The sequence below is a fragment of the Miniopterus schreibersii genome, assembly GCF_964146895.1.
Source record: "Miniopterus schreibersii genome assembly, chromosome: 13".
Taxonomy (NCBI): domain Eukaryota; kingdom Metazoa; phylum Chordata; class Mammalia; order Chiroptera; family Miniopteridae; genus Miniopterus; species Miniopterus schreibersii.
The window spans coordinates 15,280,265-15,296,605 of NC_138113.1; the positions used below are offsets into that span (position 1 = coordinate 15,280,265).

Genomic DNA, 16,341 nt, shown 5'->3' on the forward strand with positions numbered 1-16,341 from the left:
GAGTATTGATGTTAACATTTTTAATTGCAGAAACTCCTTCAGCTCAAAAACTTTAACACCCTGATGGCGGTGGTGGGAGGCCTTAGTCACAGTTCCATCTCACGCCTCAAAGAGACCCATTCTCACCTTTCTTCAGAAGTTACCAAGGTACAGTGATTGGACCCTAATCCCAAGTCAGAACTCACTTGTGAACTGTTTAGGGGTAGGATAGTCTTGGCAGGTGCCACTTGGAGGGGAAGCTTTCCTCTTAGACAATGGTAGGTCACATGGGGGTTAAAATAAGAAGGGAATAGACTTGGCACCTGGAAAACGGGGTGGCAAGTGTCTGAGTAAGAGTACTTTGAATACCATCACATGCTGTAGCTGTAAATATTCAACAAGTATGCATGGGGTGCTTCCTCTGTGACAGGCACTGTGATACACACAGGGGGACAAGGCGAGTAAGACAGAAATCACTCCTCCCCCCCTCCTAAGATGAAGTCATTGAACACCTGCTCGGTTCATGGCACTGTGTTCAACTCCACAGAAGCTACAAGGGAAGGGGAGACATAGACCTTGTATAGAAACGCCTCCAATTTATTGCTGATTTGTCAGGAATAAAAGTATATATTTTTTTAAATGATTATTTCCAAAATCAAGCTTTCTGCCATATTTATTTCCAGAAAGCTCTAATAATAGTTTTCCTTACTGAACAAAGCGAAACATTTCATTCTTATGAAGAGATTTCCTTGTAAGAGTCTACTTTGAACACTTGCAGCTGTACATTTTTAAAAACTCTTACTGCTTAAACAGTAGGGAATTGGGTCATCTCACACACCTGGAAGCCCAGAGGCAGGGCTGGCTTCAGGCGCCGTCTGATCAGAGCTCTGGCTCGGTCGCTCCGCCTTCCTCTGGGCATCGGTTCTCGCTTTGTTTCGCTTTGTTGTGTGAGCGGGCTGGCCTCCCTTCTGATGGGCCTGTCTGCAGGAAATTACGCTCTCTCGTTCATGAAAGGTGGAGGCAGAGAGACCTTTTCTCTTCAGCCCTGACCCCATGGAATTAAAGACTTTCTTTTTGGACAGATTGGACCATCCCAAGTCACATGCCCACTCCTGAACCAGTAAGAGTCGCCAGAGGAATACAATGTATAATGATTGGCTTAACTTTCTATTTCTGAACCGATCACAAACCAGAGGGGAGGAATTAGGATGAAGGCAAATCCTTGGACCTAGGGATGGAAACCGCTGCACCTGAGTCACGGGCTGCTTTGGGAAAGAGCAAACGGATCGAAATAAGGGCCTATTAGGAAGGTCTGGTTTCTCTTAGGCAACCAACAGTAACTTGTTCGTGTAGACAAGAGGATGTAAACCACAGAAGCACTGCTGTCTGACCTCAAACACTGCACCCCTTCCAAGCGTGCTGGGCTCGTGATGTGTTTCATGTCCCTTTAGCTTTGTGCTGAAGTTCAAGTAAAGAGCAGCGCGTATTTTAAATGTCGTGAAGACTATGAATTTGACAGAAGCTCAGAGGCTTGGAACCACCAATGTGTCTTTAAAAAATATTTATCTTAACTCCTCTTTCTTATAGAAAAGGAAACTGAGGCCCTAAAAAAGTGAAGTGACTTGCTCAAGTTCACCCTTCTAGTTAGTGGCAGAGTTCAAAACCATAGCTGTCTCACACCTCAATGTGCCACTTCCCACACTGTCCCCAACTAACCTTCATGGAATTTATCTCAAATGCAACTTTCTTGCAATAACTAGAAAATTTTAATATACTATATACTTAAATATAATACAATACATGCTTGTGTTTGTGGACCCTAACATTTTCATTAATTGCAAAATATTTATACAGACGTGATAGTTAACATCCCAGCTTCCCTAGCAGGTCGGCAGAGGTGCGGGCTGCTTGCGTGTCGTAGCAGGATGGGACAGGCTGTCCAGCTCCTAGCCAGGCCTAGTACATTTTCCTGTTTAATGTGTCCTTGCATCAACATTGGTGAGATTGATAATGCTCTCTGTAGCCGAGGAATTTCCTAGCCACACACTGCAGGCCTGGGGTGGGAAGATGGGAAGGCTGTCTGGAAATTCTCCTTTCCATCTGTTCCCAGAACTGGAATGAAATGACAGAGCTGGTCTCCTCCAACGGCAATTATTGCAATTACCGCAAAGCTTTCGCCGACTGTGACGGCTTCAAAATCCCCATCCTGGGCGTGCACTTGAAGGACTTGATCGCAGTCCATGTCATCTTCCCGGACTGGACGGAGGGAAACAAAGTGAACATCGTGAAGATGCACCAGCTCTCCGCCACCCTGAGCGAGCTGGTCGCCCTGCAGAATGCCTCCCACCACTTAGAGCCCAACATGGACCTGATCAACCTGCTCACGGTGAGTGCAAGGCCCTGGCGCGCGTGCTCATAACTCTTCGCACCTCGCGTCCCAGGGGATGCAGAGAGAGATGTGCCTGCGATTCCCTGGGCTGCAGGGGGCGGTGAATTCAGGGTCATTGGACAGGGAGGAATCTCAAAGGCTGAGGGGAGGGGACCCCGTTCTCATAACCACATGACTTAAGACTCTGACCTCAGAGCAGCCCCGTAGACGCTCTGGCCCTGCAGAGCTGCCTTCAGCCCCTCACTCTCCTTCATCACACTCATGTCACAAGTCACCTCCTTCTCTATGTCCTCAACGCACCTGCTTCTCTCCATCCTCACCGCACGGCTGTTGTTGAGGCCCGAGCAATGCAAGGACCTCCTTTGAGATGTGCCCCCACCGCCAGCCTCCCCAGACCCCAAGACGCGGTTCCCAGCCTGACGCTGGAGGCCCTTCAGGACTCACGTTCTGACTCTCAGGCCAGCCTCGGTCATCGCGTGGTCCCGCGTCACAGCTGCCTTTGAGGGAGAGTGGATTTCTTATACTTCCCACCACGAACTGCTGCCTCCTGCCTCCTGGTCTTGTTAGAAAATCCCTTCCTTACCCACCCCTGTGATTAGCCCCAGTTCAAAAGCCTCTGTCTTTCTGGAGTGTTCTCTGTTCCCCTCCAGAGCAGGAATGCATCCATCGCATGTGCTCCCCTTGTACTCTACGCCTTCTTAACTATAGGAGGTATCCCTTGGCATTAGATTTTATTTTTCTGTTTACCTGACTTATACATCACAGGTCCCCAGCACCTTTCACAAAACCTGGCGTATTTAGGAGCTCAGTAGGTGAATTAAATGCTGTACTTAGGATGATGGAGGTCAGACAGAAGTTGGCCTACCATTCATACTTTTGGGCATTTGTGACACACACCTTTAGCTGGTGTCCAGGTCCTAGCACCTTTAGACACAACAGGTGTGTAGAAGAAAACATTTCCCATTGGCTGCCTCTTGGTCAAGGGGATGAAGCAGAACCGAATTCTCTCGGCCTTGCCAACAAGTAGAGGAGCAACTTCCCTGTTTAGGGTTTTCACACTGTGGCATCTAAACTTGGCTGCAATACTGAGTCACTAGTTTCCTTTAATGGCCGTGGGAAATAAAACCAGCAGCCTTTCTGAAGCTCTGAGAGCCTAAGTCCCTAGGACTGCAGCACTGGGATAGAGTGTGGCTCCTAGACCTTCTCACCGACTGTTCCTAGAGCACGTAATTGTTTACCAAAGAAGAGAAACCCTGCATGTACAAAATGATGCCAGCTGCACCCTTAGTATAAAGCAGAAGTAGCCACACACAGAAACACAGACCTCTTAGGGTCGACTTTGTGTGACAAATAGTAAACAGAGACAGTCTCTATTGGGGGTGGGGCAAAAAAACTCACAATAATCCAGGCACCTGTGTTTATTAATCATTTGCCTTGTAAATCTGTTTCCACAAATAAGTGCCCAGAGTGGCAGCTTCAAACAGACTGCACACCCGCAGACACAGGTGATGCCGTCTGCAGACCGCCCTCGGTTTCACATGCCCGTGTCCGGGCTGCCTCGGTGACGCGGGGAACGTCACCCAGCAGAGGCTGTGCCTCAGAGGTGTCTCATCAGGCAGAAGATCGCGATGGCACAGGGAAGTGATTCTGGGCGACATCGTGACAGGTCTTAGAGAAACACTGAAGGATTTGGGAATAGAACTTTTAGGATGCAAATCGAAAATCTAGAGAAAGAAAAGCTAAGACATAATTCCTTTTTTGCTGGAAAGAAAAGACAATAGGAAAAAAATGCCAACTCACCCTCTGTCTCTCTCAGGAAGGGAAACCTAGACGCCAGCATGCCCCGTCCTCGGCGGTGGCGAGGCTGCAGTGTGGTGTGGCACCAAGACCCTACGGGGCGCCTGCCTCCGCAGTCGCTTAGCTGTGTCTCCTTGCCAGCGAGCCCTGACCTGGGATTTTTGCGAAAGGATTTTGCGCTCACTCGTGAGGTCTCTTCCAGCTCTCAGCCTCTGGGATCCTAGGTGTAAGGAACGTGGAGCCTTGAGAACAGGGACCCAGGTGTCCACGGGGTGGGGTGGTTGCAGCCCAGAGACTCAGCAGACAGCACCGCCCCTCGCAGGGGCATCAGGCCGGCTCCTGCTTAAAGCCAAGGCCCTTCCTGCCTCTTCGCAACCGGGAGAAAGGCAGTGCCCGGGGACGCGGGGCCCTGGGGCGCTGGGACGGGCATCCTTTCTGCCTGGCCCTCCCACAGTGACGATGGGCGACTCCCTGAGCTGCCCCCGAGGGCCCCTGGCATTTCAAGGAGCACCCTCCCCCCTGTGGGACCGACCCGAGGACCTACTGCGGCTGCCCGGTGCCTGGGAGGGCCTGTCAGCGCTTCAGTTAAAGGGCGATTCATTTTGCCCCAAGACTCAAGATGAAATTCCTGCCCGAAGTGACTGTTTGCTTCTAAACGTGGCGCCAGCGAGGAAGCGCCGTGTGGCCGAGAGCCCTGGGAGGTGGAACACGAAGTCTTACGTTAACCAGCAGCCGCCGAACGCCTGCTCTGCGCAATAGGCCGCGCGGCGATGCATGGCCTGTCTGTAACAGTCGGTTACAGTTTTCTTTCTTTTATTTTTAATCCTCGCCTGAGGATATTTTTTCCATTAATTTTTCAGAGAGAGAGAAACATCGATATAAGAGAGGCACATCCACTGGTTGCCTCCCGCACATGCCCTGACTGGGGTCCAGGATCGGTTCGAACCTGCAACCCAGGTACATGCCCTTGACCGGGAATCAAGCCCGTGACCCTTTGGTGCGTGGGCTGCCGCTCTAACCACTGAGCAACGCCAGCCAGGGCAATTGATTACAGTTTTCACATCACTTCCCACATACGTTTTCTCGGTAGATTCTCACAAGCCCCCTGAGATGCAGGCCTGGGGAGGGCAGAGAGTGTGGCATCAGCCCTGCCCCTTCCTCTTTTACAAATGTAGAAGCTGAGATTTATAAAGGACCAGAGGCTGCAAATGGCAGACTTCTAAATCCCAGCTTGGTCGGTCTCTCTGTGGCTCTCTCTCTGATGAACATTTACTCTGTAATGTGGGAATACTGTTGGCATTTATTTTATTTTGCATCCATAAAAATTACATAAACTCTCTCTCTCCTTAATGGATATATAAAGGAGTTGATGACAGAACAGAATTCGTGAGGGCAGGGACTATGGATGCCATTTACATCACTGTCACTTTAGCCCCCCGAGTGGCCCTGGGCACATGAAGGAAGGAGAACCACACCCCTGAACTGTTGGCATTTAGATTGTCCTCTCCTTGGGGAAGATCTGGAGATGACATTTTTACTGTCATCCCAGCTGACATACCAGGAGCTTAAAACTGACGCTTCTTGTTTTGTGGTGTGCAAAATAGTCTGATGCTTTCCATAATATTTTTAGCTCTATCAGTTACTTTTACCACTCTGAGTATATGCAAATATCTGGAAAGCCCCTGCATTTTCACAGTCTCATAAGAAAAAGAAAGAAGAATTACAAAAATGGTGAGTGGAGATAGTTTGACGACCAGGTGTGTTCTGTTACAGTCCTCCAGTCCAGGCCATGCAGGTCCTCAGGCCCAGACTGAGTCCGCAGCCGTCTTTGCCGATTCGCTTGGGTGTAAATGCAGCAACCTGAAATGGTGACTCAGCATTTTTCAGAAACAACCAGACTTAAAATATGTTCGACACAAGCAAATACTCTTTTTTCTTTTTTTAAAAAATATATCTTTATTGATTTCAGAGAGAAGAAAGGAGAGGGAGAGAGAGAGAGAGAAACATCAATGGTGAGAGTCATTGACTGGCTGCAGCCCACAACCCGGGCATGTGCCCTGACCCAGAATCGAACCCGATCGCCTGCATCCTAGGTCCACGCTCAACCGCTGAGCCACGCCCAGTCAGGCGCAAATATTCTTGAAATCCATTGACAAGCTGCCTGTGTTACAAAAATGGTATAGGAAGTTGAACAGGTCGTTTTGTGCAGGGCCCAGAGGAGATCCAAAAAAGCAAATATGCTCATGGCTGGGAAGCAGAAAGTTGGCAGGGGTATCCCAGAGGGCAGCTTGTGTCCACTGATGAGAGCAGTGGCCTTTGGCTGCTACACTGACTGGAAACCAAACCCTGCAGTCCCCATCTGTGTGGCCCTTTCAACAATCCCCACTGGACACACATGAGCTCATTTAATCTTCACAACAGTCCTGGGAGGGAGCTATTATTTGTGATTCCATTTTATAGATCAGGAGACTGAGACTCAAGAAGGTTAATGACTTGCCCAGGTTTACACCTAAGAAATGGAGAGCAAACATTGGGAGATCAAGATGTTTCCATCATAGGCACAATTATCTGTCCATTTGACATATGAAAATACCCAAGGATGTTCTGCGTCCTCTGAGAGAGCATCTCCCCTACTCAGTGTCGGTTATTTGAATTTGTGGTTGGGTGTCTGGTACTGCTGTGAGCTCCTCGCCAGCAGATGCCAGCACCAGTTCTCAGAGGCAAGAGGACAGGGACATGCTCATCAAAGTCTGGATTCACTCTTTTTTTTTAAAAAAAATAATAATTTACTTAGTTTATTTATTTAAAAATATTTTTTTTTCAAATACAGTTGACATGCAGTATTATTTTGTATTAGATTCAGGTGTACAGCAGAGTGGTTAGACAAGCATATCCTTTATAAAGTGTTCCCCCTCATATTTCCAGTACCCAGCTGGCACCATACATAGTTATTGCAATATTGTTGACTATATAACTCTACCTTACAAGAAAGACACCCAAGTCAATTACGTCGGCGAAGACCCTTTTTCTAAATAAGACATTGTTATGCCAATATCGCTATCAAAATCCCCCTTTCAGAGTCACCCAAGTAGAGCCCTGGAGTCTATTTGGTTATTAATGGTTGTTGGCACACCTGATGCAATATATTGAAGTTGAATTATGGTATCAGATAAAAATCATAGATGAGAATGAAGCTTGTGTATCATCCACTGTCATGTGTAATCAATAAAACGTTTAATATCCTCTTGGAAAAAATCCCTTCCATGCGTCCCACTTCACTCTTCTGTATAGTGGCTGGTTCCTTAAGGCACCTGTGGCGTGGGATGGTCCTCAGGGGGTTGGATACAGTGTGCATTCTTTGTGAGCAGGACTTTCATGATCTGAAATGATGCATTGGTCAAAGAAAGGGCAACATTTGGTTACCTTCCCTGCTGAACTGGTGTGAATAGTTGGGCGTCTTAACATTGAAGGGCATGGGTGAGAATTATCCAGGCTTATTTTAAGCCTCATGACTCTTCTGTTTTTGGTGAATGGGACCGTGCATTTTAGGCTTTCTAGATTCTACCCATGCTCTCCAATCTTGATTTTGTTATCCTTCCCTACCCTGGCCTTTCTCTCCCTCTTTCTTTGTCCAGGCCCTCCCACTAGGCCCCAGTTCACAAGTGTCTGTGTGAATTACTCCTGATCATTTCTGTCTTCAGTGGCTCCCCCCACACATAATAATCATATTAGTAGTAACAGCTATATTACTAGCACTAACATCAACAACACTAAATTACATTTCTTGGATTGTACCATGTCCCAGGTCCTGTGTGAAGTATTTTATGTGCATTATTCCATTTGACCTTGATGAAAACTCAATTCAGCAGGGACTTTTATGATCATGCCCATTTTACAGATGTGGAAACTGAGTGTCAGAAGGAAATAACTGGCTCAAGGTCATAGAGTTAACCAGCAGCAGGCTCAGCATTTCAACTCAGACCCACCCAATTCCATGCTTTATACCCCGCCTCCCTGAGCAATTTGTGTAGCACTTAGAGTGGGACAACCTATTTCACATTTAGTGTGTGTTGCCTTTGTTGATATGAATACTTTTGTGTGTGTGTCCAGGTCCTAGTTATTCCAATAAATTGTCAGGCCCTTGAGGGCATGAATGATTTTATACCTTAATATATCACCAGGACTTAGCACAATGCCCTAAAATAATAGAAACCTAGTAATTTCTCCTTAATTTCTACAGTTCTTTCATCACACCTCTAAGACAGCATTTATAAATAACATTTATAGGTCTTATTTTATGCATGTGGCCTGCTGTTAAACACCAAGGATGCTTTACCTCCAGCTCAGTGATTAGTACTTAGAAGCTGCTCCATAAGCATTATTGAGGAACTGAGTCAGTGGTTCTTGTCAATGCTGATGACCACACGAGGCTTAACATTTTCTCTTTTTGGTATCATTTTCCCCCTCTGCCAGCCATCTTCTTACTGTTCCATATTCACTCACATGATTAGACATTGACTCAGATGTTTAGTTTGAAAAGTATTTCAGCAATTCAAGTAAACAAATAAATTTTGTGTCCATTCTAATTTCTTGTAGCTTTCACTGGACCTCTATCACACAGAAGATGATATTTATAAGCTGTCACTGGTGCTGGAGCCTAGAAATTCTAAATCGGTAGGTATTGCTTCCTCTCTGAGAATCAGTGCCCAGTACTATGGATTCTCATTTACAGTAATTGACTGTTGTGGTGGTGCTTTATGATCTAAAGATTGAAGAGTTTAAACATCTATATTACTCCCCTTTAAGCAATGAAACATCTTAGCCCTGACAGTTCGAGAATTATTTCTTTACCTGGGCTAATAAAGAAGAACATTATTTGCAATTACTCTGTTATTGTTGATCTTCTATGGGCTGTGCCCCCTCTGAGAACTCACCTACATATAGGATAAAAAAAAGTGAACCATAACTCATCTTAATATTAAAGATCATTTAGACCCTTCTAGGCTTTTTTAAAAAAATCCCATTCAACATAAAATTAGATTTAATAATTTTAAATACTCTGGTCATAATTCACGAGTTTCTCTACTAATGATCGACTCAGCTCAGAATTTTAATATTACATTGGATGGTGCCTCACTTAATTGATGGCTGACTCAGTAAAGAAACATTATATATAATGAAATTCAGGAAAATGCAGCAGTTTTAGTGAGTGGACGACACCTTAGGTGTGTTTTGCACCAATAAAAAAATATCTGGGTGAATTTGAAATTTACAGTGAGGGTGAGTTTGCATGTTGAAGGAAAAAGTGTCTATGTTTGCCTCTCATACCCATATCCTGAGATCGGTTTTTAGAAACGCCTCGTGCTTAGCTTCTTACCAGCCGAGCTCTGCGGCGCACGCCCAGCAGCTCCAGGCCCTGTCTGTCCACCCGTTAGTGCCCACAGTGACCTGCCCGAGGGGCTGGAAGGGGCGGGATGACTGTGAGCGCTGCTCCCGGCTCCGGCAGGGCGTGAACCTGAGCCGGCGTCAGCTGACCTGGTGGCATCTGCCCTTAAAACAGTGAGTGTGGTGGTTCCACCAGCACTTCCCCGCCTGCCGGCCCCCCAGGCTCACCTCCTGGGGACACTGCAGAGCGCAGCCCCGTGGGAGGGGACGGCAGAGACAGAGGGAGGAGTGGGGACCCACACTCTTCAGAGCTGTCATGACTCAGGGAAAGGCAGGGTCCTTGGGGGGCCTCGGTCATGGCTTCGAGGTGAAGCAGGCCTGGCGTGGCCGGCTGCGTGGCCGGCTGCTCTGCGGGGCCCGGCCTCCGCCTCCGCCGCCTCCCTTGCCTGTAAGCAGGCACCTTCGTTGCTGCCCGCTGGCCGCTGGACGCCTGGTAGGGCATCGCCGACATGCTCTCCCATTAACTCTGCCGAGTAGACTGAGTCTGGTGAGCAGCGGTCTCCAGCAAGCGGGAGAACCGGGACTTGGCCTCAAGCCCGTCTGTCTACCGCCCATCGTTTCCCCGCCACCCCTTGTGGGAACAGGGTCCGATCGACCGGCTTAGCACACTTGCCTGATTTGTGCTCTTTAGATCCACCTCAGTTTATTTGCAGATAAATTTTTGCCGACCTGGGGAGACATTTCCATCAAACATAGAAAAGTCATCGGATTTTTTTTTGGTAACAGCAGAGACTTTCCAGCCCCTTCCAAGTGCTAAACTCCTGGGATTCTATAAAACACATTTCCCAGCCCCTTTCTGTCTCCTCTCAGTGCAGTTCCACCCAGTTCTGTGCTGTGTTTGGCATGTGCGGATCCCTGGAGAGCAGGGCGCCCTGGGGACATATTCCTGAGAGCCTGTGCTTCATGTGCTCACCACTGGTGCTGGCCAACCTCAGCTGACTCCGTCCCACTGTGGACCCGTTTCTGTTCATGGTGGGACCCTCGTGCCTCACTAGGTCTTTGTGTTTTACTTTGTGTCTCAGATTTTGCGCACGACCTCTAGGTCAAACACAATACTTAAGAGTTCCACTTATAGAACAGTCAAGTCCAAACAACTTAATAAATATTTATGTTCTAATGACGTAGTACTCGATTGAAAAAATAATATGCATACATTGAAATAAAAATATTTTTATTTCATTCCTTAAATAACCACAATTACTTACTAGTGGATGTGTGTGCCTATTGGACACTGTATAATTTCTAAGTCTTGGAATCAGATTGGATCCTGCCACCCTTAGTTTTTGTCCCGCATGGATATTTTGCTTCGGGAATATATATCATTGAAAAGCGATGGAGCACTGTCTAATGGAGGACCTGTGAAATACTTCCAGCTGGTAGTTTGTGGTGTCTGACGAGCATTGGGTGTCGCTGTATGTCCCCTGGAAGTTTGAAGTACCTTGTGGTGCCCCTCTGAGCTCTCTGCAGCACTGTGGGCAGGCTGCCTTGTACAGTTTGGGAACTGGGGGCTTCTCCTTCATCAGATCAACGAAACGAAGAGCCACAATATGTGCAGGTGTGAGTGTGACTGTGTGTGGAAGTGACCATATCCAGACGGCAGGTAATTTTTGGTCCCGTGGGTAGCCGACAGGATGCCAGCAACAGCCACCCCACAACATTCTTTGGGGCTTAAATCAGTACAGTTACTCCTCAATTCCTCATGCAAAAATGTTTATCCCCGATTTAGTATCAGAACACCTGTTCGTGCAAGTTTGCATGCGCGCCCCAGCCTAAATATTTACATCGTGTGGGGTCCCAGGGAGGGGGTGTAAACTGAACAGCATTCTTGGCTGGTCTCCCGATAGGATTGTGTTTTTCACTTGTGTTGTGTAAACATGTTATGCGTTATCGCCAGCATCCCCTCCACATTGTTAAGTGAAAATGTCTTGCAAGAAAGTGGAAAAACCTGTGCAGAAAGTTCACGAAGAGGGCTAGAGAGACCTAATAATTAGACCAACAGTCAGAAGTGATTAAGTGTATTAAGAGAGATGCCAGTATAAGGACATAAACTTGGCCAACCACGGGGAGCCGTTTACTGCACACACCTACTAATTTATCACTAACATCAAGTTTTAAAGAACAAGGCAGCTGGTGTTTTATATATTTTGCGTGATACAAAACCTGTATGGATTGTTACATAGGGGTTTAAGGATGTTTTAGTAATATTTGGGTAACTTGGATAGGATTTTGGGATGTGCTGAGAGAGCAATTATTTCTTCCCATTATTTTAAATATTTAGAACTTAGGTTGCTGCTAAACAAAATGCACTATTCCAATATGTATTTCATTACAGATTAGATTCCATTGACAAAAGATATTTGTTTTCAAAACATTTAAGTGCTACATACATGTAAGTTTTTACTGGGATTATTGATATACAAAATGTAACTGTCTTTCTCAGTGTCCCTGGTCCTAATTGTCCAAGGCCCCAGATAAAGGTGAAAAATGTGTGTATTTTCTATCAGCAGCCTACCTCCCCTACAACGCCCACCAAGCCCGTGGTGCCCCTGGAGTGGGCATCAGGAGTCATGCCAAAGCCAGACCCCACGGTCATCAACAAGCACATAAGGAAATTAGTTGAGGTAAGTGGTTGAAGGAGTGTTAAGAGTGAGCACTAGAAGGCCGCTTTCTCTTTCCAGAATATTCTTCGGTTGCTCAGGAATCAGATGGAGCCCATGGCAACAGCCCCCGGCAGGTAGGAGCAATGTAGCAGACACTTAGCTCAGCCTGGCGTCAGCCTCTGGGGCACAGTCTTCAAGAAAGGCCCCCTCTCCCCCTCTCCTGTGTGTTCCCACCTGCCCAGATGCCCTCAGCTACTTCCAGTTCCTCTCTGCAGCCCTGACACCTGTCATCGCCTCTGCAGCTTGAGGGGCTGTGTGGGGGTGCACTCATTCAAACCCCGCAGGGGTCACAACAACACCCACTATACACTGGTACCTGAGGGTCGGGAAAGGCCCCGCAAGCGGATAGCAGCTCTTGCCGTGTGCATCTGGGGCCCTGGGACACCGCAGCACAGTGGCATTTAGGGAAGAACCGTCACTTAATGGAGGGCAAGGCTTCAGAGTTTTCCACACACAGAGGAGAACCCGCCCCGATGTGGGGAAGATGGAAACATTTGCTTGTGCCGTGGCCGAGTCTGTCCTCAACTTCCACACACCTGTTCCATCGCCCTCTCCCGCCCTCTCCTCTTGTACAGTTGGAGTCTGTGTGTTTTCTTTCTTTTTTTTAAATATATATATTTTTATTGATGTCAGAAAGAGGAAGGGAGAGGGAGAGAGAAACATCAGTGATGAGAGAGTCATTGATCGGCTGCCTCCTGCACGCCCCGCACTGGGGATCGAGCCCGCAACCCGGGCATGTGCCCCGACCGGGAATCGAACCCCGATCGCCTGGATCATGGGTTGACGCTCAACCACTGAGCCACACTGGCCGGGCCTGTGCGTTTTCTTGGATGTCTGAGGCAGCTTCACCTTGGACTTTGAATTTCTCAGCAGCTGCCAGCGGTGCTTGCTGAGGTAAATCCCCGATCCTGGCCTCCCCTAAAGCAGACATCTGGTTTGTGACCAAGAGGATATTCTCAGATTTCCCAACAGTGACCCGAGTGGACCCCGTAACCTGCGGAAGAGCCCGTTCGGACACAGCCTCCGTGCCCCTGTCCCCTCCGCCTCCGTTTTGCTCTACTGACTGGTTGTCAAGGATTTCAGCTGCCGCCAGCTGGGCTGTGGTGTGGTGGCCTGTGTGGCATCTGTTCCTCGAGCTCTCGTACCGACTCGTCACAGATTCTGTTCCAGGCCCTGTCTCAGCCTGGGGCCATGGCGGCTCCTGCTCTGGAGCAGGGGCGAATTCTGTGGCTTCACCAAGCATTTTTGTGGGGACCAGGGAACGAAGATGGCTGTGGCCCCATTACCTCCTACCTTAAACAATTTTAGGCTATTCTCAACGCGTTCACTTCTGTTTGAACTCTAGAATTCTTTTGTTCATTTAAAACTAATTCCCACTGGGATTTTGGTTGGAATTACATTAGAAGTATACTTTTCAAGTTTTGAAAAATTTCAGTTTATAGCTTCATAAATTCTATTGTTGTGGTGCTGGCATTTGTGAATTCACCAAGCCCAGCTCCTACTCAAGCCTGAGGTCTCAGTTTAGATTTCACTTTCTCCAGGAAACTTTTTAAAATCCACCCCCCGCCCTAGCACTGTTTTTATCATTAGCATTGCACTTATCTTGTTATACCATAAAGGCTGTTGATTTTGTTATCTCCCGTGAGATTCTAAGCAACTTGATGGAAAGAATAATATGCTAGTTATCATTGCTTTCCCAATAGTAAGTTCAGAGCCTGACTTATAAGTGGTCATTCAATAAATATTTGTCTTTCCTTTGCAGTCTGTGTTTAGAAACTATGACCATGACCACGATGGGTACATCTCCCAAGAGGACTTTGAAAGTATAGCTGCCAATTTTCCCTTCTTGGATTCCTTCTGTGTGCTGGACAAAGATCAGTAAGTCTTAATTTTGTTATATTTCAATGCAATTGTCTTGAAGCAGGAAATTATTATCTGAGGAGAGCAAGGAAATTGTTCATTTACATCTTGACAGCTTCCATCCTAGTGCGTTGTGAGTCTAGCTTTCCACTGAAATTTTTCTTGGTGACCATGATCATGACTGGATGGAATCGCAGGACAGATGATATCATCAGTGCTGAGTATAAGAACCCACTTGCAAATTAGCCCAGCTCTGCATTTCCCACATTATTTCTACTCTTTAGTTAGTTCATCAACCCCACGACTCCATCAAAAAACAGTAGAAGAGAAATAGTATTAGAGTTGGCCTGGTACAGTCCTCAGCATCAGTGAACCTGCAGGCGATCTTCAAACTCACCAAGAAAGTAAGATTTTATTATTATTATTATTATTACTTATGGTCTTCATGAGAGCAGGTTATGGCTGCACACAGCCAAGCAGTGTCCATGTGCTTTTTTCTTTTAATTTGCCAGCTCAAAGTTTGTCTTCATAAACAAATAACATATTTTTCTTTCTCTTCAAATAACTCTTGAAAAGTAAATGAGTTTAGAAGCTAAAACCCAGCTCATTAAAAAAATGGTTAAGAAATAATTGCCAAGAAAGCCTGACGTTAATAATTTGATTAATTTTTAATTATATGAGATTAATTCATAGTTTTAAAGTCATCTTTAATGAAACGCCAGATTTTATATTGGTGAAATGTCCAAATTATATCATATTAAAATCCTCTAATACTTTTGTTGGTGTAAGAATTTTTAAAAAATTAAATCTGTAAGTAATTCAACACACCAAGGAAAGCCTTGGTACTTTATCAAAAGTGTCTTAAACCTTAATTCACCTTTATTGTATATCCAGAACAAAGAATACTTTTTAAATGAATTAAATTATTAGCAACATAAACTTCCTTTACAAAATAACATTTAAGTTACCCAGGAACTGCCCACTTCTCCCCTCTGTTTGTCGCTGTGAGTGGCATGTACACTTAAAATCAACTTGAATCAAGTGTGTGAGGCCATAAACTTAAAATCACTTCCCAGTCTCTGTTTCCTTCCTCTGCTGGTTCTTTAGGGGGAACTGAGGCTGCCCGGCAGATACGTAACTTTTTTCCCCCAAAAATGAAGGTTTGAAGTGTCCATAGCCATAGCTTCCATGATTTCTTTAGTCAGAGAGTGAGACGTGCTGATTTTGAGAGGAAAGCGGACCACGTCGGAAAAGGTTCTAGCAAGTTGCCGAAGATGCTGCAGCGGGACTCCCAGCCCCGGGCTGGAGGTGCGGCCCCGGCCTCAGGCGGGGGCACCCGGAGCTCGGCCTGGGGCCGAGGCGGGGCGGGGGGACGCCGCTCGGGGGCTCCTGTCCCCAACGGAGAAGCGCAGGGAAGAAGGAGCGCGGTGGACAGCGAGGGAAACCAGGGCAACACGGGGTCCGCGCAGGAGACAGTGCCAACGGGGGCAAACTGTCCCCATGTCATGTGCTGCCAGCAGGCCACCGAGCTCGAGGGGTGGGAAGAGGCCACTTGAGGATGCCGTTGTGACAGTCCCGTAGAGTGGTAGGGTGAGAAACCTGACCGCGTGGAGTAGGGTGACGGAAGGGATGGACAGACGTCTAATGCCTCTGTCCCTGAAAGCATTTGGAGCAAGAGAAGAGAGAGAGACCAGACGAGCGTGGGAGCCTGCGGCGGGGTGGAGGAGAGACGTTTTTAGGAGGAAAGCCTGACATCTGTGACCAGGGGAGGGGGTGGAGAGGGAGCAGAGCCTGGGGGGCCTCGAGGGGGGGCATGACTTCCTCGGAGACGGGATGACGCCAAGAGAGGATTCCCGGTGGCACCGGCCGGATGACATCCTACCCAGTGAGTGGGAGAGTGGCCGTCCATGTGTCGGCTTTCTGCCTCCCGCAAGCAGCTTGGTTCTTGCCAGCTCTGCTGCGAGGCACGGGCTAGGAAGGTGTCCTTCTGGAAGCTCCTATTTGGTAATAAAGGAGACTTTCCGTGCGGTGGTGCACAGGACACACACACACACACACACACCCCCACACACAGACACACAGACACACAGACACACACACACACACCCCCACACACAGACACACAGACACACAGACACACACACACACCCCCACACACAGACACACACACACACACACACACACACACACACACCACCCCCCCGCTGCCGA

The 16,341-nt window shown here is 47.4% G+C and overlaps 1 protein-coding gene across 3 annotated transcripts in view; it reads left to right on the forward strand.

Moving 5' to 3' along the window:
• Positions 1-16,341, forward strand: part of RASGRP3 (RAS guanyl releasing protein 3) — an 89,048-nt gene that overhangs the window by 61,044 nt on the left and 11,663 nt on the right. For 2 of the 3 annotated variants that reach the window (XM_081156126.1, XM_081156127.1), the window contains exons 9-13: positions 31-147; positions 2,090-2,365; positions 8,762-8,839; positions 12,115-12,231; positions 14,033-14,148. In XM_081156126.1, coding sequence (XP_081012252.1) covers positions 31-147; positions 2,090-2,365; positions 8,762-8,839; positions 12,115-12,231; positions 14,033-14,148 — 704 coding nt within the window. The remainder of the gene's footprint in view (positions 1-30; positions 148-2,089; positions 2,366-8,761; positions 8,840-12,114; positions 12,232-14,032; positions 14,149-16,341) is intronic. The other variant, XM_081156128.1, reaches the window with a different exon arrangement.